The sequence below is a fragment of the Lycorma delicatula genome, chromosome 1 (genome assembly GCF_047948215.1).
Source record: "Lycorma delicatula isolate Av1 chromosome 1, ASM4794821v1, whole genome shotgun sequence".
Taxonomy (NCBI): domain Eukaryota; kingdom Metazoa; phylum Arthropoda; class Insecta; order Hemiptera; family Fulgoridae; genus Lycorma; species Lycorma delicatula.
This window is the reverse complement of record NC_134455.1, coordinates 328,339,176-328,364,569: the sequence shown is the minus strand read 5'-3', so window position 1 is coordinate 328,364,569 and position 25,394 is coordinate 328,339,176. Positions and strand designations below refer to the sequence as shown.

At 31.9% G+C, this 25,394-nt stretch overlaps 1 protein-coding gene across 1 annotated transcript in view; it reads right to left on the bottom strand.

The window, feature by feature from the left end:
* Nucleotides 1-25,394, bottom strand: part of Meltrin (disintegrin and metalloproteinase domain-containing protein meltrin) — a 216,279-nt gene that overhangs the window by 134,931 nt on the left and 55,954 nt on the right. The window contains exon 2 of the mRNA XM_075382115.1: nucleotides 23,522-23,616. Within this exon, the coding sequence (XP_075238230.1) occupies nucleotides 23,522-23,616 (95 nt within the window). The remainder of the gene's footprint in view (nucleotides 1-23,521; nucleotides 23,617-25,394) is intronic.

The following is a 25,394-nucleotide window of genomic DNA, read 5'->3' as shown; positions in this document are numbered from 1 at the left end:
ATGAACTTCTAACAATTGTAATCCGTTAAAGAAAAACTTTCAACAACTTTTGAACGAAACATCTCCAGGAATTTTGTTAAGAGTGTTTGTATTTAAGATCCACTAACCTAAGAAGCCTTTTAGCAGTATTTTATAATCTAGTAGTCTAAATAATCTTGAAAAGTAGTGTGTAGTAATTTGTTACCTACATTGTTACTGTAGAGTAACAATATAAGTAACAAATTACCTATTAATTACTTATTTCCGTATTCAGAAATGTCGTTATCCAATAACTTTTTATTTTCTTTGATATTTAATATTCTATTAATTACTCTATTTCTATAGTTTATAATGGAGTTTATTCGTCGTATTCTAGGAATAATTGTAACAACACTGTAAGCAACGAAAAAGTTAAGATAGACTAGGAACTTTACGTACTGATGTATTTATATGGAATTACATCTCAAATGAGATTAGAATCTGACAAACACTTCAATAAAGAATTTAGAAATGTTATATTTTTGAGAAAGCATTATTCGTTAAAACAGAAAATTCATAATACTATTAAATGAATATTAATAGAAATTTATTTAATATTATATTGAATATTTGCATTATTATTGAGCTGTAAGTACGAATCATGAAAACACGATATCGATACGATAAGGCATAACAGTAAAAAAAAGAAATTTGCACTTAATAACGAGCACACATTCAATGTTATGAAAACCGATCGAGTTATCATTTTCGTTAATCCAAAATACGATAACTATATACATAGAAAGTACTTGCTTATAGGATGCTAACTGTACTTTCTCATGTTCTTGTAATTGATCAGTTAGGATTTTAGGGTTAATAATAACAGAGTAAAACAAGCGCAAATAAGGAAATTATCAACTATACAAAAGTTTTATGATTTCATTTATTTAAATTATCAGAATTTCATCAGGATCAAATTCTTGTGCAAATATTAAATGGTAAAACAACATTTATTATTAAGTCAGGTAAGTGATGAAAAATTACTTTGTCAGGTTGTATGACGGATATAAAACGTAATTATTTGAGATTTTAACGTATCGTCTGCTAACTTTCTTGCTGAAAAACCAGATATTTGAAACACTAGATTATTTAAACAATATCAGGGCTGTTAAAAAGATACTGCTGACCTTTCAATGACGGAAAAAAAAATTCCTAAACGGTTAAAATACATGTACTACTCGGTTACTGAAGATTTTAGGGTTCAGTCTGTAACTTTCTTAAGCGATCAGTAAATAACATCTTTAACAAGATATTTGCAATAAAACATTCAAAATCGGGGAGGGGGTTAAAATTGAATTGTTACATTCAATTACAGTCAAAAAAAGAGAAATTCCTTGACACTTAAGAATCATGCGTATAAATAATCAGTTGATAGTTTAGGATAACATATGACAATCTCCTCGTTCGGTTAGATATTTTCAACACGAGAATTTTTTGTTAAATATAAGAGCAAAGAAGATCTCTTTTCTTGAAATGAATTTCGATTAAAAAACGGGAAATTCCTGAATAATTAACATTCATGTGAATACATAATTAGTTCTGGGTACAATCTACTCACTAACTTCTATGTTTGGATTTTTTTTACGAAAAAAAAATTAAAATAAAATAAATATTAATTCTGAAATTCATCTGATAACTGAAATTCAGTCCCAATGAATTATCTATGCAATTTTTAAGTGATTTTTTTGTTGTTGCAAGCTTAAGGTTTTTAAAGTGTCATAATGACATTTTAAAGAGTAAATATCAAAACTACATTAACATTGCAAACATTCACATTCAATACGGGATCCTCTTCTTACGCGGAAAATTTCCGAACGGAAATCTAGCTCACAACAGGCACTGTGAAACATGTAAGAATCAATTTCTTGAACTGCAATTTGAATTTTTGCCGAAGTTCAAAAATTTATTGACGATTTTAATTTGACAGAAACGATCCTTACATAAACACCAAGGAAAGTCACACGAGATAATAATCTTGGTGGCCGATGGTCGGGTCCATCCCGACCGATTTAACGCTCAGGAAATTTCATGTCTCGTAAACAAAAGTTGGCCCGATGAGGCGGGAATACAGTCTTGTTGGAAAAAATATCAGGTAGATTTTCTAATTCTCCGGCATGTCAAAGTTAACTATCGGGTCTAATGCTAGTTTAATTGAGAAAAAAAAAAGGTTCAATTACACAGTTGTGGAGTAAATACTGAACTGTTGCTCTAGGAACGTTCAGCTCGTACGTTGGCTGTTCTTGGCCTTCTCTGGACTTCACACATAAGCCTGCCATACAGTTTAAACGTCTCCATAAAAGTGCTAAGCCTACAGTTCGTTTTTTATGATGAAGGCTCCCTGTAACTGTAACATTTTATCACCGTTTAAGAGTAGTTATACAAGATCGAGGTGATTTTCCGTAGAGAGAACGAAAGTTACGCTGGACTGTAATTTCTTATTTCGATTCGATACAGCATACCTCTACGCATTAAATTTTCTTCTGCGGATTAATGACGGCTAACAGACAACTGAAAAACCCGTCAGATGACAGGAAACAACACTACTACACACAATTTGCCGATATCAAATTAAACTTCAACTTTGTACCTTTTGTACAAAGACGTATTTGACTAAGTCGTTATTTGTTCCTACACTTCTTATAAGGTCAATTAAAACCGCACAGATAATTAAAGACACACTGCACCTTGCACATCACCATATCAACCTTTCTGAAATTTAGGCCCAGACGACTTTCAGTCTTTAGTGACATCTTCACTAAATTCCCAACAAGAACTACCTCGTAGTGAACGTTTCTACTTTCAGAGAAAATATTTCTGAATTTTATACCTCAGTCGCTTTAACAAGTATCACGCCGAAGAATTACGGATAGATAAAAAAAAATGTAAGTGATCCGAATTTAATGTACCAAATTACGGATACAAAACAATCCCTACGACTAAAACTGGAGGGCTCCGTATCGTTGTTTTCCTTTTGGAGCGGGTTAACAAAGTAAATTGTGACGAAATATGTCATCGAGCAGAATCACCGACGCACGGACTATATCATCATCCGGTATCATTCCTTTTAATTCAGTCGCACTGATTAAAGTAGCGATTGCGACCTCTTAATCTGTTTTCAACAGGAGTTAAGATACAGTCACAAGTATAAATTCGGCTCATCTTAATGCTATTAAGATAATAACAATTATTAAACGAGGGCAAACCTCTTCAAACACTTCGAATACTCGAATTTATTTAATTTTTATTTCAAATTTACAGAACGCAATAAAATCGTCAACTTAACACATGTACACAGTGTAATTATGTTTTATATCACTGCCGCTTCATTTAAAATATCTTACAACAGTCATGAAAATCAGACTAAAGATACTTGACGTCATATATGACGTCAGAACACATCCTGTAATATACAATGTATCCTGTATCCTACCCGTCGCGCTTTAAATAGTTTCAATGACACTACTAGTTTTACTATTTCATTATCCAGCAATGTACAAAGAGATTAACAACCGCTCTCACTCACTCTCTATCTCTTATCACAAACAAACAAACAATCAACAAATACACACACACCTAATAAAATATCAGACATTATTCAGTTTTCCTAAACAAACGAAAATCGTATACGTAAGAGAACTTTTTTAAATGCATAAGACGTTGTTACAAAATAACAGTAATTATTTTGGTAATAGTAATTACCATAGCAACAAAATAATGAAATGAAACACCAATTTACAAAAATAGGTCAAATCTAAACCAGAAAAACTGATCAGAACCTATGAACATTCTACGGATAATTCCACTGTTTTACGGTTTTCGTAGATAGCGAGTACTTTTTTTGTATAAAACCGAAGCGATTTTATGTATGTGTTATTTGTAATTTGTCAATTACAAATTAATCTTTGTTTGTTTTTCTTTTTTTAGTTTTTAATGAATATTAGGTAAACACACTATATTTACCTTAACTCATAATAATAATAATAAAGACATAAGTAATCGTTTTATTTTACGTCTCATTTTTTTCCAAACTGTATTATTGTGTGCGGTAATTAATTTTACGTGCATTTAATTTTTATTTTCTCAAGTTGCCACCTCCTCGTCGGTCGATAGAATAATTCTTTAATATTTTTATTCCGTACTTCTGGCTTTATTTTCCCCCCAAGGCCCCCAAAGATGGTCCAGCAGTTACGCATTGCAAATCCTCAGCGGTTGCCTGATCTCTAACCTCCCGGGACCCCACAGGATCCGGCGATACCGTGTCCTGCGGGACTCAGTCTTTTCTTTGTGCAATGTCGCAAACCACTTCCCCTCCAAGGAGAGGATCTAGCCGAGTCTCCCCGGTCTTTTCATTTTTCCCCCGAACTCAAGGGGTCCCCGGTCAGTCATCGAGAGCGGCCACCTCAGCGAACCGCCCTTTCATGAGCAGGGCTGCCCGTGTATTTCCCTACCTCAACCATCAGTCCCCACCCCACTCCCTAGCGTCTCTCTCCTTGATTTCTATTATTCTGATTACCATAAAGGCTACGTTATCTATGGATCATATTTTAGTGAAAAGGATTAAGTTTGTTTAATTTTTAGATTTTCTTGAAATATAGATATATAATCATCGGGACTGTCACCGTCGTCCTCACCACCACTTTAACTACGTCAGTTATGTTTTCACCTGAAATAATCACAAGTGGGCTGACCCCACTTTACCGAAAATAGAGATGTAGCATTTATTCAGTTAAAGAGACAAATCACCAACAAAGAATAGTAGTGGTAGTACAAAAAAATTCCCACAAGGTCTACTGGTGAACTCGTCATTGAAAAGCAGCTGATTTGGAAGTCGAGAGTTACAGCGTTCAAGTCCTAGTAAAGCCAGTTAGTTATTTTTACACGGATTTGAATACTAGATCGTGGATACTGGTGTTCTTTGGTGGTTGGGTTTCAATTAACCATCTTAGGAATGGTCGACCTACGACTGCACGACTGCACAAATGTAAATTCATTTACATTCATACATATCATCCTCTGAACTAGTACCTTACAGTAGTTCCGGTCACTAAACAGAAAAACAAAAGTACAAAAAATGGACTTCCTCCTCTGTCATTGAAACTTTTTTTAAATTCATACTGATAGGGATCTGTATTAGATCATTAGCAAAAAATTTCAGAGGAGAAATCAAAATCTGAAACAACTTTCCTGTGATGTTTTCTTCATCAGTTCGAACGGTGTGTCACACTCCTTTTGCGAAAACTGATTTTTTCTGACTCGGTCGGATGTATTTAACTTAAAAGAGTTCCAGGAATAGGAATTAAACAAACAGAATTTTAAAAAGTTTTTGAAGCAAAACACTTTTGTAATTTGATCAAGAATTCGCTTCCTGGTGATAGATAACTACTAGTAACCGAAGAAACACCGAGTTTAATAACTCGGGTGATTATATATATATATATATATATATATATATGAAAAATTAATAAACTTGCATCATTTGCCATAAATATCTATATAATCATCCGGGTCGACCGAAACCAACACAATTCAGAGCTATATTGTCCTGAAAATAATGAAATAGGGAGAGTATAAATAAGAAGTGTCTGGATAAATTCAGCCAGACGGATGAAAATTTGTGTATTTACTGCAATAAGTGTCCCCGATTGAAAATTATCTTTATGAGAATTTTATAATCAGAAATGTTAATTTCATAAAGAAATAATCTAAAAAGGATAGTGCCACAATCTTTACAGCAGGTAGATTGTTATGAAAAATTCCGAAAACAGAGTTTAACGTAAAATACATTTACAGTAAACTGTGCAAAATAATAAAATGTATTAACAATTTTTACGTTAATGAAAATTTCGACCGAAATATAAATAAAAACATTTTTTCATCCATTTTTCGATCGTCAAATAAAAGCTTCTACAGAGTTGTAAGGATGATGGAAACAAATGAGCCGACTTGTAATTGAAAATTTATTTCAATTAACATAAAATGTGTGTACAGAAAAACGTTTCAACCGTGGAAATTCTCCAGACTTGAAAATAAATACGACATAAATAGTATTAATAATTATGAAATAATTGTAGTAAATGAAGAAAATTTACTACATTATTTCCGCATAAATAATATAAAATAAATACAATTTTTATTAGAATTAATCTTCGACTCCCAAAGCAACATCGAATAACGGATAGGCGAACGTATAAGATGAACAGTGACATAAAAAAATGAAAAACACACCGCCCTATGACAAAATCAACCATCTCGTAACACATCCCACAAAGTCATACATAAGTATCGGTATGTACATTCATTCATGTAAAGTATAAATTACAACGATCAAAACAAAATTTCACTGTAAAAGTGTTAGTGAATTTTCTTATCACCTTCCCCAAAAAAAAAAAACGTTTATTCCAAAAGAGGCTCAAAAAACCATTGCCTGTCCTCAATATCAATAGAAAGAAATTATAAAAAATGGTGAATACAAACCCCCGACAAACACTTGCGAAGGATCCCTTAAAAAACAATTGTTTGCACCGAATCCGTTTTTCCTCTTTGGCTGTAAGAACCCAAATATAAGCTGTTCTTTTTGCGCGTAATTTTTTGGGTCATAAAATATCATGGTTGCCAAAGCGGTTTTAAACAATTGCTTCATTGTATTTTTCATCTATTTAGAGTAACATTATTTTTATATTTATAATTTTATAATGAAACAGCCCGTGGTGAATAAATTTTTATAATTTCTTTCAAGTTTTCGCACGACTTAATTTATTAAAAAATATCTTTCCTCTCCGTTAGATGCAAAGAATAAAGTTTTAGAGACGTATGAGAGTAGCAAATAATATTCAATTTATTTGTATATTAATTTTTTTTTTCTGATTTGGGGCAAACAACTGTTTTTGAGGGATACTTTCACAGTGTAAGTGTTTGTCGGGGATATGTATTATTCATCATTTTCTTGTACTCATTTTGTATTTTTCCTTGTACTTCATTTTGTAATAATTTATTCATTTTCCTTGTACAAAGTAAAGGAAGTACTGTGATCGCAAAAATGTCGGTTTCCAGATTTTAACGGAAATATCCATTTTGACCATCCTTGAATTCATTTTGAATAGTATCGGCGTGGTATCTGTACATACGTATGTATCTCGAATCACTAAAAAACAACTAGCCGTAGAATGTTGAAATTTTGGATTTAGGACTGTTGTAACATCTAGTTGTGTATCTCCCCTTTTGATGGCAATCGATTAGACCGAAAGTGTCCAAAAAAGCCCAAAATCCAAAACGTATGGATTTTGGACTTTTTCTTAACTGCATTAATAAGCCCTTATCGAGAGCTTTTCAACGATATTCATACATGGTACTTATTTTCATTGGTTCCAAAGTTATAGCCAAATAAGATTTTAATTAATGAAATTTTGGATCTTATAAAGGGAAGGCACATCGGATCGAATCAGACTTCATCTCCTTTTTTTTAATTTTTTTTTTTAATTTAAATAATCTATTAATAAGCTGGTCAAACGATTTTTGTCTTACGAGTACCAACAGATGTACTTAATGCAGTTTTTTATCCTGTTTTCAAACATGTATTTGGAATTTCTCCATCGTCCAGTTTTTTTTTTTTAATTTTTATTTTAATAATTTAAAACATTTTTCATCCATTTTTCCATTGTCAAGTAAAAGCTCCTACAGCATTGTAAAGATGATGGAAACAAATGACCTGACTCGAAGGGTGACGTCGCTAGTGTTGTGCAGATTCAGACGTATACAGACATGTACAAACGTGATCTAGTGTAGCACACATTCATCAGAACGATGCCAGTTGTGAGATAATAGTGAACCAGTAAACACGTCACTGCGAGTGCTTTGTGTGTCTGAATTAATGTGTACTACATATTTATAATTTTATTTCTTTTAATTAGTCGTTAGTTACAAAATCTCGAGTTTGTTTTAAAAAATTCCAACAATTTTTGTTATGTAAGTAGTGAAGTGACGCTCAAGTTTCAAAGGGGAAACCTTACTCCATTAGTAAAAACTTTGGGTGTAAAGTCGGAGACTAAACAAGGGTCTGGGATCCACATATCTGTTGTTTATCGTGTTCCTGGCTTATCACTGCATAGAAAAATGGCACACGCCACATGCCTTTTGCTATTCCTATGATTTGGAGGAACCCAAAGATCAATCTTCTGACTGTTATTTCTGCTTAATAAACATTAAAGGGATTACGTCAAAATCAAAACATACAATGGTGTACCCAACTTGCAATCTGCAATGAGACCAGTTCCACACAGCGAAGAATTGTCCATACCAAAGCCTCCAGAACATGTGACATTAGATGAAGAGAGCTCAGAGTTTGATGGAAGTAAGGAAGAAAAAGAAACAGATTCTGGTGCTGCAACTTTTGAACAAAGCAGTTCATCTTAGCCTCATTTACTGACTGAAGAAAATCTTAACAATCTCATACGAGTTTTACAGTTACTAAAAAACAGCCTGAAATGCTTACTTGCCGGCTAAAAGTACGGAATCTTCTTCAAAAGAATACAAAGATATGTACTTATCGTAATCGTCATTCTAATTTTAAAGATTATTTTTCTGAAGAAAATGGCTTAGTGTTTTGTAATGACATGTATTCTCTTATGGAAACACATTGTAATAAACATAACCCAACAGAATGGCGCTTGTTCATTGATCCCTCTAAAGTTAGTTTAAAAGCTTCTTAATGCTTCTTAAAGTTTCGTAATGCTTCTGCATAACGACAATAAAGTCCCATCAGTACCTGTGGCTCACTCTGCTAGTATGAAAAAAATATATGAAAACTTTAAATTTATAGTGGAAAAGCTTCAATATGCAGTATATGAGTGAAATATTTGTGGTGATTTGAAGATATTGCACTTATTCTTGGTCTACAGCTTGGTTACACAAAGTACTGTTTTTTTTTTTTTTTATGCTGTGTGTAAATGGGACAGTAGGGACAGAAAAAACAATTTCATTAGAAAAGAATGGTCTTAACGCGAATCGCTCTTTCCTCAACAGAAAAATGTGAAACATGATGTTGTGTAATCCTAAAAATGTGTATCCGTTACATATCAAACTAGGATTAAGGAAGAATTTCGTCAAGGCCATAGACAATATTCCTGGTTTCATGTACTTAAAACAGAAGTTTCCTAAAATTAGTGATGCAAAAATTAAAGAAGGAATATTTGTGGGCCCACTAATACGATCACTAATGCATGATGAAAAGTTTGAGGAACTACTGAATCCACTGAAGAAAGCAGCTTGGTAAGCATTCAAAAATGTTAGTCAGAGTTTTTTGGGAAATCGAAAGGCGGAAAATTACCGTGATATTGTCAACGATCGTATAACATCGTATAAAAATTTGGGTTGTAATATGTCCTTAAAAATACACTTCCTGCACTCGCACCAAAATTTCTTCTCGGAAAATCTTGGCGCAATGAGCGATGAGTACAGGGAACATTTTCATCAAGAGATTTCAGTTATTGAAAAGTGTATTATCAAGGCAAATGGAATCTTAATATGCTGGCTGATTACTGTTGGACCATCAACAATATGCTTCATATATAATGCTCCACAGGCGAAATATAGCAGAAAATGGTCATTTCTTACTTTGTAGGAGAGTCAAATGTTTGAATATTGTGTAGTTTAGAATGCAGAAAGCATTAAAATGTTTGAAATTATAAATGCCTGTCTCTCGGAAACCTTGCGTGATGGGGAAAAACCTATATCATTTGAATTCAGGAAAAAAATACTGTCAGAATCACACATTTTTGTTCCTGAGACAGAAAAAATTATTTTTTGTTCCTCAGTGTAAATTATTAACCTGATTGTAAAAAACTTTTGCAATAAATAATAATTCAGTAATAACAATAAAAAAATCAGAAGTTATTAGTTAAATAGAATTTTATGTACTTATAAAAATGAGTATATGTAATTTAATACGCGCACAAAGAAGTCATATGTAGTCCACATCAGATTTTTTTTACACCATTGTTTTTGTTGTTAATCAGAACAAATTGTTTTTGGGGCCTCTTTTCAACAAAACATTTTTTAGGAAGGAACTGATAAGAAGATTCACTAACACTTTTACAAACAAATTTTTTTTTTAGTGGTTGTGATATCAGTTATTTTTGTTATAACTTGTTGATGTGAATTTTATTTCTTTTTCTCTAAGAAAAAATATATAGGCACCTCTTGAATTTCTTGGCCATCTTTGTATATGAATGCCTAAATCGTCTATCCGAATCCAAGAAGTCTTCTCCTTTAACATATAAGTAGATCATCGTTGGCTACCGATATCAACAACAAAACCGTTGTCTTCAAAGCCGAAAACACAGTTTTCCAGGCAAAACACTTACTTTCCAGGCAAAACACTTACTTTCCACTACACTACACTTTCTATAATACACACAGCGATTACTTTCAATACGCAAATACAGAATTAACACGATTCGAAATGCATAAATTTGTTGAAACGCTTGTAATCACAGGATGCTTTGTTCGGAAATTTCCAGTAAATTTTTACGCAAATTAAATTGCATATAAATACAGACTAATACATAAAAATATAAATCTTTTAATTTTAGATGCATCTCTATTTTGATTAATCTGCCCAGTTTTACTACAGTTAATAAAAACAAAAATTATTTCGATGTAACTTAAATTAATTATTTCCATTTAACTGTAAATTACATAGCCCAATGATTGTAATTCAGCTGTAATTTTACTGTATTACCCTTCATCATAATGAAATACAAAAATGTATTTTAATCATTTTTTTAATAATTATAAACGCTTCATCATTATTATATTATATTCATATTCTATAATACGTATAATTTACTAAAAAGTTTTTTTCATAATAACCTTTTGCTACATGTCCTAGTATTTTCTGAACTCTGACAGCTTGCGCCAACTGACCAAATGTAGACGGAAAAATGACGGTTTCATTTTTTTTATGAGAAAAAAGTAAAACATAAGACTGTAGCCTATTCCATCTGAAAAAATTAGACTAAAAGTACGTTTGCTTGCTGTCGGAGAAAAATAGAAATGACAGTTTAATTTTGCGCGATGAGAAAAGAACAAAAACATGTTAACGTGTCAATTAATGAAAATTTATTAGTGAAAATAATAACTTTTCTTTTAAAAAAATTCATAACAAAGCGAAATTATTGATTATCAGGTTAGTGTTTTTTTTAGCGATGGGAAGTCGTGTGACTTTTCATAAGAAGCTCAACCATTATTGTACGTACTCCCGTTTGTCGTTTTCTTGGGTGTTTTTATGTCATTCCTGAGTTTTTGGTGGAGATTCACTCGATTTTCAAACGGAGAATCTTGATTAATAAAAATAACCTTTTCAAATTAGTTACTGCTGCTTACGTATACGTTAATGACAAAATTCATTCCAAAAGAGAAATATAAAAAAAGATCAATGGTGGCAGACAAAAAAAGAGAGGATTACGGTAATTACAGTTTGATCAGATTTTAAAGACAGCAGTTATTAAAAGAAAATATAAATAAATAAAAAACCATCATGTACAGTAGCGAACAAATTAATCCAAATAAGGGAATCTTGGTTCTGTTGCAGGGAATTTTCATTTTGTGGCAGAATGCTTACTGTTTGGTGTTTTAGGTTATGTTGATAGTTCATATAAGAACAGAATTAGTTGTTTTTGTGCTTTTATAATTCAACGTCAATTAGGTTTTGGTGACCTTGGAAGTTTCTGTTATAAATTTGTTATCAGTTTCTAGTTAATACAATAGATAAACCCCACGAAAGCGGTCAAAAATTGTTGCTCTGTCCCAACACACAAATGACTAAAGATAGATTGCCAGTGAGTGCAGTGCGGGGTTAGGTACCGTAAATGAAATTGTGAAAAGGTTTAGGGAAACAGTTTCCGTCTGTCCAACGAGAAAAGGAAAATGTGGGCGGAAAAAGAAAACCACACACACACAGAATCGATTAATAAGAAAAAACAAAATTAATCCACGATTGTCAGCTGTTGACCTTAATAAGGATTTGAGCCAGTAGGACTAATGTTTCTGATATGACAGTTCGTAGAAGATTGTTGGCAGCGGGAAGGATTGCGCGGAAACCTAAAAAGAAGCAGTTACTGACACAGGTTTTGAAGACAAAAAGACTTCAACGGGCAAAGGAACCTAAAGAATGGACTACTGAAATGTGGAAAAAAGTTATTTTTTTAGACGAGACATTTGTTTGTCCAAGGGGGAGAGTAGCCTACATTCGTAAGTCAGCAAATGAGAAGACTACTACGCCAGTACACCTGCAACAAGCTCCCAAACACTAGCCAAAAAGATATTTTGGGAATGTTTTACAGATGAAGGTCCAGGAGCACTTATTCCTGTGAATGGGGTCATAAAATCAAACAAATACATTAACATATGCCAAAGAAAAATAGTCCCACTTAGCAAAAGAACCCAGAACTCATTTTCCAACAGGACCTTGCACCATGTCACAAGTTAAAGAAAGCAAATGTTCTTCAAAAACCAAAAAATTCGAGTGTTCTTGTGGCCAGGGAACTCCCCCGACTGAATCCCATTGAAAATTTATGGGCCATAGTAAAAAAAAGACTTGGGAAAATGAATTGTAGCACAAAACCTGACATTAATTCAAAAATCATTTTTCTACCTTAGCGGAATCAATGCCAAAGAGGATTAATGAGATAATAAAAAACAAAGGAGGATACATAAACTATTAAATTTGAGAAGTTTGACTATTAAACATTTTGTCTTTTAAAATTAAAATCTTCTGTTAAAAATACTGTGTTCGGATTATTTTGTTAGCCACTGTACTGATTTGGGCATATTATCATTAAGGATGTTATTTCCCCTTCAATAGAACACACAGAGGAGAAAGTAAAATCGTTCAGGATAAACTAGTCCTTGCGAAGTCTTTTGACAATGTTCGTTTTCACGTCTTCAAAATCTATTTTCAATTTATTAGAAAGTTAAGATGGTTATCTATTTTACTGTTTTAAATTCACTCAAAAAAAAGGGAGGGAATTCCAAGCAAAAAATGTCCGTAAGTATACTGAAAATTTTACCCAACATTTCCATAATATTTTCCATTATTTAAGGAAAAGGAATACCTTTCATATTTTATTAATGTAATTAACTTAATAATTGTCTGTAACATATTATCAATAATACACTACTATTAATAATACAAAAATTAAATTATAAATTGCTGCAAATCAATACGATACACAATAATCAGACAAAAAAAAACTAATACAACTGTCGGAGGGAATAATGCAAAAGATGCCCGATTAAGCCGATTTATAGTGTAGTAGTGTTTTTTTTGTATCGTGTATTTTTAATACGTTTTTTTTAAATTAAAAATGATTTAGTGTATCACTTCCACTAAAAATCATGTTGTTTGTGTTGTAAATTCGATTTCACAACTCTTGAAAATAAATGTCTCTTAATAATTAAATTCATTTGCTCACAACATGTAAAACAAAACCGGTGGCGGAAGATTAACGTAAAATACCAAATTATTTTTTCGGGTAAATTATTTAAGTAAATTTGTAGTTGTTATTCACCCAAAATCATCAGAAATGTAACTTAAAACTTCATAAAGCGTTGGAAAATAAGGGCTCTCCCGGCTGGTAAGGTACCGTAATTAGAACACCTAATAATGCCGGGTTAAAGCATTAATTTTTCTCCATTCTTTATATTATTTTTGTTAAAACGAAAGTTCCTCATGTCTTGTGTTTATAGAGATTTTTTTTACTGACAAGATTTAGCGAGCCACATCCATATTTAAAATTAAAAAAATAATAAACACGACTTAAAAGGACAATAAACACATAAAACTGACAAAGAAATAGCTACAACAAAAGCAAAAAGTAATATCGATTTTTCTTTAAATAGAATACATACTTTTAGAATTCCGAAGTAATTTTAATGTCAATAAATTGTACGAAATAGGTTTTAATTTCCTCGATTCCAAAAAATGAAAAATTGTTACACTTCTGCTTATTAGCGATCTTTTACCGGTTAATTTATCAGTTTTAATATCAGACTTATTCCTTAATCGTGGTACAAAAAACGCAGAACAAAGTCGAACCCTGTTTTCTTGTTTGTATTTTTAAGTATATTCAGCTTCATACAATTTTTATTATTATTTTTTTTTTGTATTTGTTATAAATAAAATGCAAGTTTATTATAAATGTCTTAATTTTGGTGCAAAGTACACTATTTAGCGTATATCTCGATTTATGCAAAAATTTGAAAGCTATTAATAGTAATATAACGTTCGTTTTGAAAATATATTACATAGAAACTAGTAATTATTAGCTTAATTATTGTAAAGGACCGTGAGAAAAGTTAATAAGCTTCTCATTACTTGTCAACCAATTAAGTGAAACGACGAAGTCCGTACAACATTAATACAGCAACGCAGGCTAGTATCCGCAAATGTAAGCCTGCATCGTTTCATCGACACAGTAAAGAATTATGTAATTATAAATTACACGAATTCGCAATAATAAAAATACGTCCTGTACAGGGTTTTGCTCTATGATATTACATTACAATAGAATGTATCATACCGATATACCGCATTAAGTGTTATGAGGTCATTAAACAACCAAGGTTAAGATGAGCAATATTGCATGACGTCACAGTACACTGCGATGCGACCAAGACATCGCACACATTTCTCATTTCACAGTCCAGTTACAATGCCTGCTATAGCAGGTCCTACTTCACGTAAAAGAAATGAACTTTACAAAAATAACTGCCTCAAAATAATCCGTTTGATAAAAATAACATAACGATACTTTCAAAACGAAGAAACCGATGTCTCATTTTGGTAATAAAATAAAAATCAAAATGAATTTTGATTAGTTTCACAGGCAATGTCGTGAACAGACAGTGATACTGGCAGATCTAACGGCGAATAGATCTGCACTCCCACTCAAGAAAAAAGTGAAGGTCGAACGAATGTAATGATAATGATATTTAAAAATATCATTAGATCGGTTTGCATCCCGGAAAAGCGCAGAGGTTAACGCTTGCTTTCTTGTACAAGAGGTAAGTAGTCGGAGGCTGGCCGGTAACGTTATATCTTCACACCTTTCACAAAATGAACGAAAATTTAAATAAAGTATTCACCTACTGGATCGATTCGACGAATGTTTTTAATGAGTACAGGAAGTTCACGTGGTGGCTCCGTTGTAAATTTTTTAGCTAGATATCTGAAGTGAAAGATTTGAAAAAAATTTCAATTCCAAGAACACGATTTCAAAATATTTTTGTGGTCATTGACATGGTTAATTTCGACTGTAATAACATAATGAGATGTAGCCTAACGGCAACTGATATTCAAAATATCTTAAATTTATATATATATATTTATATAATATATTTTATATATATATATATATATTTATTTATTTATATTTTGCATTCCGGAGAACTTTAGCACACGCTGTCTTTAAGTCGTTTCTCTGAATTATTTTTCTAACATTCATCAAGACATACGATTTCGCCTTTGCATTTCGTGCGAACGGCTTGTTTTCAAACGGCAGGGGTTTTTAACAGCTTTTTTACACTTTAAAAAAAATTATTTTTTTTTTTTAAACAAATTTTGAAAACAAAACCGAATTATTATAAAAGACACTAAACATAGTTTTCGAATTCTTTGAATCTGATTTTTTGAATCCGCCGACCAAATTAAGGGTCAACAACTTAGAGCCAGCGATAACGTTTTTAACTTGACACCGACCAAAAAGTATAAAGTAAGATTTTTTTGTCTTCAATCATTTGAATGGATTGATGCAGCTTTCCGAGATTCCCTACCTAGTGCCACTTGTTTCATCCCTAACAATTTGTTTTACATATTCCAAATGTTGCCTGCCTGCACAATTTTTCCCATCTACCCAATATCAAAGTCCCTCAATATTAGTCCCTCCAATATCAAAGCGACTATTCCAGGACGCCTTAATATATGGCCTATAATTCTGTCTCTTCTTTTAACTATATTTTTCCAATGTTTCTTTCTTCATCAATTTGCCGCAATACCTCTTCATTTGTCACTTTATCCACCCATCCGATTTTTAACATTCTCCTATAGCATCGCATTTCAACTGTTTCTAGTCCTTTCTTCTCAGGTACTCCGATCGTCCAAGGATTTAAAATTCTTAAATTTAGAAAACTAAAAATTGATTATTTTGAAATTTTTGCTAAAGCGAAGTTTTTTCAACATTTTACTTTTTTACCCGACAAATTCTAATACTTCTTATTCATTGACTTAACTATATTTATCTAGGCAAATACCTCACAAGCGTGTACGACATATGACATACTGGTACGCCTAATACTTCGTCGTCCAGGAGGTTGCCCTGAACGCTGATTGTAAGGAAGGAACTAACAGCGATCAACGAAATGCAAACTGTACTCGTAATACGAGGTTTCTTGTTAAGCAAAACTTCATGTAGTAAAAATAACATCGTAATACCCACACAAAAAGTAAGTGGCTCCAGCAAATCTCATCAACAGAGTAAATCGACTTAAATTTCTTAATTCTTCTACTTTGTTCACAAAAAAAATTAGTATTTAAAATTATGACTAGGCCAAGGAAACTGGAAAAAAATCCCCGGTGAAAAATAGAAGAGACGGCTATAAGAAAGCCAACAATCCTTAATAAGAATCTATTTGAAATAATTTAGTACTGGACAAATATATCACAAAACGATCCTTAAAAAAACAGGCTTACTTTGTGTAGATGATGATTATAAGAAATTATTGTAACAATAAACTACCGTAACGTAAAATAGACATTTTCAAAATAAATTACACAATTACAGTGTACACCATGATATTGAAAATAGAAAGATGTTACCCCTTAATGGCCGATCGTTCACATTCAAAAGTGAAATGGATCAAAAAATATAAATTCCTTTAGAAACGTATTCGTTATTAATACGCGATAAAAAAATTTAATCGCATGTAACATAGTCTAATTTTAATATACTATTCACTAGCCCACCGGGCTGATCTAGCGGTTAAATCGTCATCGCAAATCAGTCGATTTCGAATTCGAGAGTTCTTAGGTTCAAATCCTAGTAAAAGCAGTTACTTTCATACGAATTTGAGTACTAGATCGTGGATGCCGGTGTTCTTTGGTGGTTCGGTTTAAAATAACCACCACCTCAGGAATGGTCGACCTGAGACTGCACAAGAGTACACTTCGTTTACATTCATACATATCATCCTCTGAAGTAATACCTTACGGTGGTTCCGGAGGCTAAACAGAAAAAACAATGATATAATATTCACTACATAAATCACCAGTCAAGGTACAGGCCCATTACGTCAAAATGAATTTCTGATCGTGAAAAATAGAATCAACACATATTCAAAATGAAAATAGACATTTTGTAAGACATAGATGATAGATTTTTTTTTATCATATGTACGAGGTAGCGACTCTTTCAAAGAGGTTTAGGTTTACTTTTCCTACGATATTAATTTTCAAAAAATATGAATAAAATCTTTACGAACAATTTAAATTCAAATTAAGTTTTATTAAAGCTCAATCGCCTAGATAACAACCATTCATTAGCTATCGGTTGAAGTACAGGAATACTAATAGATCAACAAGATTAATAATGATGTTTAACTATGAGATTCATAAATGCGAAACAAGAGGGAGTAATTCTCACGAAATGCTGAAAGGAAGTAGCATGCGTTAATGATTAATAAACATTAAAATTACGTTTGCCTGAACAAAGCGTAGTTTAAATACTGTATAATATAAAACAACGTAATAAAATCAAGAAAAGCATAAGATATATTCAATAAGTACAGAAGCTATGTAATACTAATTTCTAATTAATTCTACGTAAAGGAATTAAGATTATTTATAATTTTTAATCGTTTGTCGTTATTTCTTAGATTATTTTATTTTATAAAACAATCTAAAAAACAACGAACAAAATTCACACATGCTGCCCAAGATTCGTAGTAATGGACCGAATTCAACCGGATTAAGTTTTTTGACAAACAGGCACATCAGGCCCTAGCACAAAAAATGTAATCGTTAAAAGAAGTAAATTTAATTCAATTTTAGTTACATTTTGTTCAACAAACTTGCAACATTTTTTTATAAAGTAATTTTGTTATGTAATAATTCAGGCAACGTGCAAATTAAATAATAAATTTAATACTTTTAATCGTAAAATTTTAAAATACTAATTACACTACTACATTATGAAAATGAAAATAAACGATCGCGAAATTACTCGTCAGAAAACACTTGAGAGTTGTTTTTAAGCCTTTACATCACGATACACGTTCGTGTTGTGAACCGGCCAGGCTTTTTATTTATTTAAATATGTGCGATAAGAGTACATTAAATGAAATTTTATTAGATTACCCTTTTACAAAGATTTAAAAAGGAATATATAATGAATCTGAACTAAGTAGTTGAATTCTACGAGAATTTAAACTACGAATTTTAACTAATTCTAGTTAAAAGTGACGCGAAGAAGTGAGGGGATTTTTAATTTAAAAAACAACAGCAATGATGAACAATATTTACAGTTTGATTCCCGACTGTTGGCTATTAAAAAATTACACGTTAAATGATTTCCTACTTTTCTCTCTTTTCCCATCTTACCGAAAAGAGGTATTCCCCTCACTTCTCCCTTAAACAAAATATCGTTGAGGTGAGGAGAGTCTCTATAGAAGCAATATTCGTTTAAGCCTGTACACAAGGACAAGAAATTTGTAATCCAGTTCGGAAACGAACTGTTAAAAATACTTGCGCGGCCTGATACAGACACGTTCGCCCTACTTGGGCTAACCACGCCCTCCAATACGAACTCTGGTGAACTATTATTGGCAGTCCAACTAGGGTGACGTACCAAAATTCTGTAATTAAAATGTTTACAAGGGTAACGCAACGTTCCCTAGCGTGTTTCTGATGGCAAAGAAAGCTGCTTTAACAGATGGTCTTGGCCGAAAACAAATGATTAACAAACTATTGACAAGTCGAGTTAGAATTTTAACACGATAAACAATCAACGATGAGCTTCATACAATTTAGGACGCGTAAAACGTCATTCAGACTGTTCAATTAATAAGACAGTAATGTAATTTACTCCGTAACATGATTTTAAAATGCACCCGAACGATATCAAACGTTAAGTTTACTATAATTGCATATAGCTATCGTATAACCAGTTCGGCAAATAGCAGTCATAAATGGAATCTTTGGAAATTATGGCTGGCAGGAAACAGGATGGCCTAACTCCTGAATGACGCGCCTAGGTATACAGCATAAAGGCGACGACAGATAACGTTAATATGCATCTCGCGAAGTCTTTAGAAAACAATGGAGTTTTGGGGGACATGCTGCAGCAATTTCCGAACAAAACCGATTCTACGAGTCGTTAAAATATGCTTGCAAGAAGAAACATACTGCACGGTGAAGGTCGTACTGTTCTAAAGTACAGTAATTTAAAGCGTATGTAGTACAAAGGTCTAATATCAAGCGTAACACGCAATCACTGTAAACGTGTTTACACGAGCCAACAATAATAATGCTATACACGTAATTCACACCAGTAAATAAAAACCATACTATTTAAACGTCGGCCACCTGACGTTAACTAACCCTACCTAACTGATAGTTACATTACATATAACAATAAATACTTCACTAATTATTTAGAAATAAATAATTTTGGGGAAAACAGTTTTTTCATGCGAAATTTTTCAACTAAATGAATCAAGCGTGACCTGAGGAAATTTATATCTGTATTTAATTCGGCAGGTGATTCTAATTAGATCAATATAAGGCAACTACGCGTGAATTCTCCTACATCAGAAAGTACAAAAATCATAAAATATGTTACTTATACGTAAAAAAATTACTACACGAAATAAATTATGAAACACGAACTGAAAAGATCATTCTTAATGAATCAGTTTAATTGACCTTTTTTAATAAAACTAGTATAATATCTTGTAAACTAATTCTTAACGTAACAAGACTTTTACAAAACTATTAATATTTAATGAGAATCGAGCTAAATTTATGTTTAATTAAATTTTATTACGTAGGTAACACAAAGGTTCGATTATTAAATGTTATCCAAAAAAAATTACAATGAAATTGTAAACCGTACGGTAAGAGTCTCGCAGATATCATTTATGAGCAGCTCGGATGCAGAGGTCACTCTGGCTCCTGCATATGCAAGAATGCGAGTTAGTCGGGGTGCTCCGATGATGCATTCAGGACCCTCAGGTGTGAGAGGGGGGACGCGGCGGTTTGCCGGCTACGCGCAAGGCGCAGCCGGCAACCTAGAGTAGGGACGGGAAGGGTAGCCTCTCAGTGCTGGGATGTAGTGGTCGTCCAGAAGGGAGGGCTACTGTATCTTGATGAAACTGAGAGGACCCCGATGGGAAGCCAAGAAACGGCAAGACAGGGGGGCAGTCGACTGCCACGACACCCTGACATTCCTGCGCATAGCCTAACGGCAGAGACCGGGGATGTTGGGGGTGTTTAAAAAAGGATAAAAAAAAAGATATCATTTATGAAAAGTCTTACTAGCCCGATTTCATTTATTAAACAACGAATAATCATAAGAATTGTATTATTTCTGTAAATGTGATATGTATTACATATCACATTACATATCAATGAAATCGGGCCGGTAAGAGTTATGTAACAAACTTTTCTTTTCTTTGCTTATTATATGGACCGTTTAAATATTGTTTATTATCTATTATTGTATATATATATATATATATATATATATATATATTGTCTATTACATACATTTAACATGTATTTTTTTTTTTAAATAAAATTCTAAATTAATAACAGTTTGATAATACAAATGTAATAGTGTTTTACCTTTTTTTACATCAGTATCGTTTTGTTAAAAACAGTTTATATTACAGAAATATTTTTTTTCTGAGCGGAAGAAATTATATCTGCGAGAATCTTACCGTACGGTTTACAATTTCTTTGCAATTTTTTTTGGATATCACTGCGTTTTGTTAGATATTCTTTTATTTTTTTTATGAATTACTGATTGTTATCTTAAGGATTTATTATTAAAATTTATTGCCTTAGAACAAATTGAATTTCACGGCCAATTTTTTTTGTTGATAGTCATATCATTCACTTCATACCATAATTTTACTTTTTTAATAAAACTAGTATAATGACCTTTACGAATCGAAAATCCGTGATGTAATATTGCACTTATTACTTTGTAAATAGTGTAACCCTGGATTTTTATCGTTAAATTCGATTTTACCAATCGAATTTATATTTCTTTTATTTATTCCTTTTTTAATAAAACTAGCACAATCTCTTGTAAACTAATACTTTTATTATTTTTTTTTAAAGAAGTGATGGAATTAGAAAAATTGTTTCATGTTCAGTATTTTCATTTACATAGCATTTACTATTAAAACACGCTGCAATATACTTTCTTTTAAATTGTATTATTTCAAGTACATTATCAAGTGTTTGTACGCTACCTAGTAGTACCAAGTACTGCTATCTACCGGCGCGATTCGTAAAGTCACCGTAAAAAAATGAATAAAATGACATAGTCGAGTCCCGCGGTCCATCAAATGGAAAAAAAATTGTCTAACAAAATTCGAGGTATTTTTTTGAAAGTAATTTTTATTACTAATCTAACTGAACTGAAATATAATGTTTTCACGCTTATTTTTTCCCCGATTTTCATTTCACTGTTAGGTTAGGTCATGTTTAGAACTGTAAACATAGATCGTTGACTTCGTCACCTCTTACCGACAAAGTTCTAATGAACTCCGCAATTGTTTTGTCAAAAATTAATAGTTTTGATTCAAATTAACAGATCTTATTGTTGAATCGTCAGCAAAACAAAATTACACCGAAAAAAATTATTTTCAGTCTGCTGGCCTTGTTCAATTTCAGCCACATCGTATCACGAAAGCTGACATTTACTGCTGAGAAATCATTACTGCAGACACAAATCCCGACAAACTACTAATTTAAAAAAACAAGCTTGCAGATGGGCTTTTTCCATTTATTCACAACTTAATCCATTTAATTACAACTTCCAATAAATTGATTACTATTGTTTCATTACAATTTCCTTTTAATTATTGCCTTAAGGTTACTTAATTTAGTCACGTTCGTTCGTGTACAAAGAACAAACGGAAAAGTCAGTGTACGATAATTAATATTAATATTTAATTTAATAGTTACTGCTTTAAGAAAATGTATTGAAAATTTAGAATAAAGCAGCTTCTACAATACAGTGACATGGAATGTAACAAGAAAGCTGATCTACCTTCTTGTCCGCGTAAAAAGGTGTCGATCAATGAACAAGACCCAAAATAGATTCCAAAATTATTAAAAACGAAAAAATCTTCCCCCGCCTACCTGATTTCACATTCTGAACATTCCAGTAGAAATCAGTTTTAATTTGCATTCCAGTTAACATAATTAATATAAAATGTTCATTTAATAAAGTTTTTTGTTACACTGTATTTAACAAAATATATTAAATTTTGTTATACAGTTGTTTGCGATTCTACTAGCTCTTACTGTTATTACAATTTAATTATTATAATTAATATCTCTTATTATAACCTCATATAATTTAATTTCAGCATAAATAAATCAATAGTATCTATCAATAAAGTATTTATTGACAATAAATCAATCCAGATGGCTCTTTTTTTTTTTAAATCTTAACAGCATATCGTCATAACCCTATTAGCAGCTTCAATTAAATCACTGAAACCTATTAAACACCATCAATTTCATACAAAAAAATAATTGCATTAATAATGTTAACGCTCCGCACCTCTCGCTTCTGCGATATAGAATCTAAATTATTCAACAAGTAGAACACCTTTTTCAATAAAATTAAAATTTATTAATTAACTTACACAAAACCTACCGTAAAAAAACTCACAAACAATATGAAATCACTTGAAATCAAATTTCAAAAAAATGACTGTTGTCTTATGCAATTTTACACGAAAAAAAATTAATGAAACGGTACTGCCTATTTTCTGAATAATTCAATTACTTTATGGAATTGCGTAAAACTATTTTATAAAAACGCCGATTCCAAGAGAGGAAATTTACATTTTGTTTGCCCCAGGCCAAGTTAAGTGAGCTACGGCCTACATAAAATGAGCAATAACCTAAGAAATATAGGATTATTCGTACATCAATTCAATATTCGTACATTAATATATATATATATATATATATATATATATATATATATATATATATACGAATATTCAATGTATACAATGTATAACAAATGTATATATATATATACAAATCAAAAGATTTATTGCCGTATTTAGGTCTGCCGATGGGCATTTACATTTTTGTCGGCGTTGACTGTTCTTCATCAAGAAAGACTGAAAATGATAAAAATAAACCAAGTCCGAATGAATGCATTAATCTCGGCGATTAAAATTACTTGTAATAACCTTTTACCTGATGTTTGCGAGTAGACTGAAGACTTCGTTTTTCTCTTCCGTGGAATATTTTCGGTCTGATTACAACGTGCTTGAGAAACTCAGGAGCCGGGCCTTAAAAAAAACAAATACCAAATAATACAGTTAAACTATAAATTAAACGAGTAAAATAAAATAAAGTAAGTAGAGCTCGATGCCTTTCTAATTCAGACATCTGTTTACGTCCGTCATAAAATATTAAAACTATCATCTAACACGCTGCATCGTTTTACTTCATCCGGCAAAACCACTGAAGTTTACTTCGAGCACGAAATTTTAAAACGTTAAACTGAATTAACGTTCGTATCCGATCTTCCTCCTAACAGATAAATAAATAAGGATGATACGATCGATTCGTATAGTTCCTATTAAAATTAAACTGCAACGATCAATGAAAACACGGACACGTATTATAAACAAAAATATGTGTCCAGCTTTATTCAGCCGACCGAGTCATCACTAACAATTTAGTTTCATGTCCCATAAAGGACATTCGATCATCTCCCTACAGGAATAGCCCCACAATAGACAGTACTTATTTTGGAAGAATCTACATAATTTTAAGTCACAAGAGTTTTATAATTCTCATAAACATTATTCATAACAAAGTTTGGCTTTAAAATAACACTTAAAAAGAAATCACTTTGCTTATAACAAACACATAATATTGTAATTTTTCTACTGACAATATTTAACAATAAGAAAACTACGATTCAACTGTTACGGTAAACACCCAAGAGGTAAGCAATCATGTGTTTTGACCTTGATCGGCTTGTATTTAACAAGCCGATTCTGACGGAAGTAAATCTGTAGAAAACAAAACGAACGGTATTAGAAAACGTGTTAGCATTATCAGTTAATTACAACGGACGTACGGTAACAATTAAAGAACTGTACTTTAACAAATTTTCTGGATTATGTAAAAGCCAGAAAAACATATTCTTATTTTTGAAGAGTTCATTCTTACTTTAAATAAGAACGGTCTTTTTATTATTTTTTGAACTTAGTTCGCTGTTAGTTTACAAACAGCAAACTAAACGAAATTTTTTTTTTTAATGCTAACAATATACGTAATTTTTCAAACCGACCATTAAATTAGCCAAACTAGAAATCTTATAATTATAAAAATAAAACTTGAAACGGACCGCTTATTATTTTACGAACTTATCGTTAATTTCCAATCCGGTACACAGCCCCTTCACAAAGGATCGTCAATAGTGAATACGTGGAAGGGGACTACCGTAAAGTGATATTTTTAACACACTAACTAAATTCGGTTCACATCTGGTGTTAAATACGTTGTTAGATCCTCATTTTTACGTATTCAAAAGGAGGCTACTCTTCCTCATCTCCAAGTGCCGCTACCAACACGTATATCCTGAACGAATTTCCGGCCCTGTCTTTACATTCACTAAGTTTTACAGTTTTAAAAAAAAATTAAATATCAATACTCATTTATCAGTTTAATCGGCAGTCAAAAGAAACGAGACCCGAGCGACATTAAGCCCTTCACCCGATGTAAAACTCATTTTGAAAATTCACTGTCGTTTCAATCCTTCGAGAAAAAGGTAATGTTTTAGAAAGCAATAAAAAATAGGTAAAAAAAAAAACACGAGGAAATATAATCCTTTTCGCCAAAAATCCAAACATGATACTGTAGAAAATATGTAGATAAATGAATAGATTTAGTAGAAAATAAAAGATTGATAGAGTAGAAAAGCTAATATTTCAATTCAACATTTCTTTTTCACAAATATTTTTATTAAATGCGACTGGTTCAGTAATATCTTTTTAAATGTCAAATCGCTATTTAATTTTAAAAGGTCGACGTTAGTACCAGTTTTTAATAAACA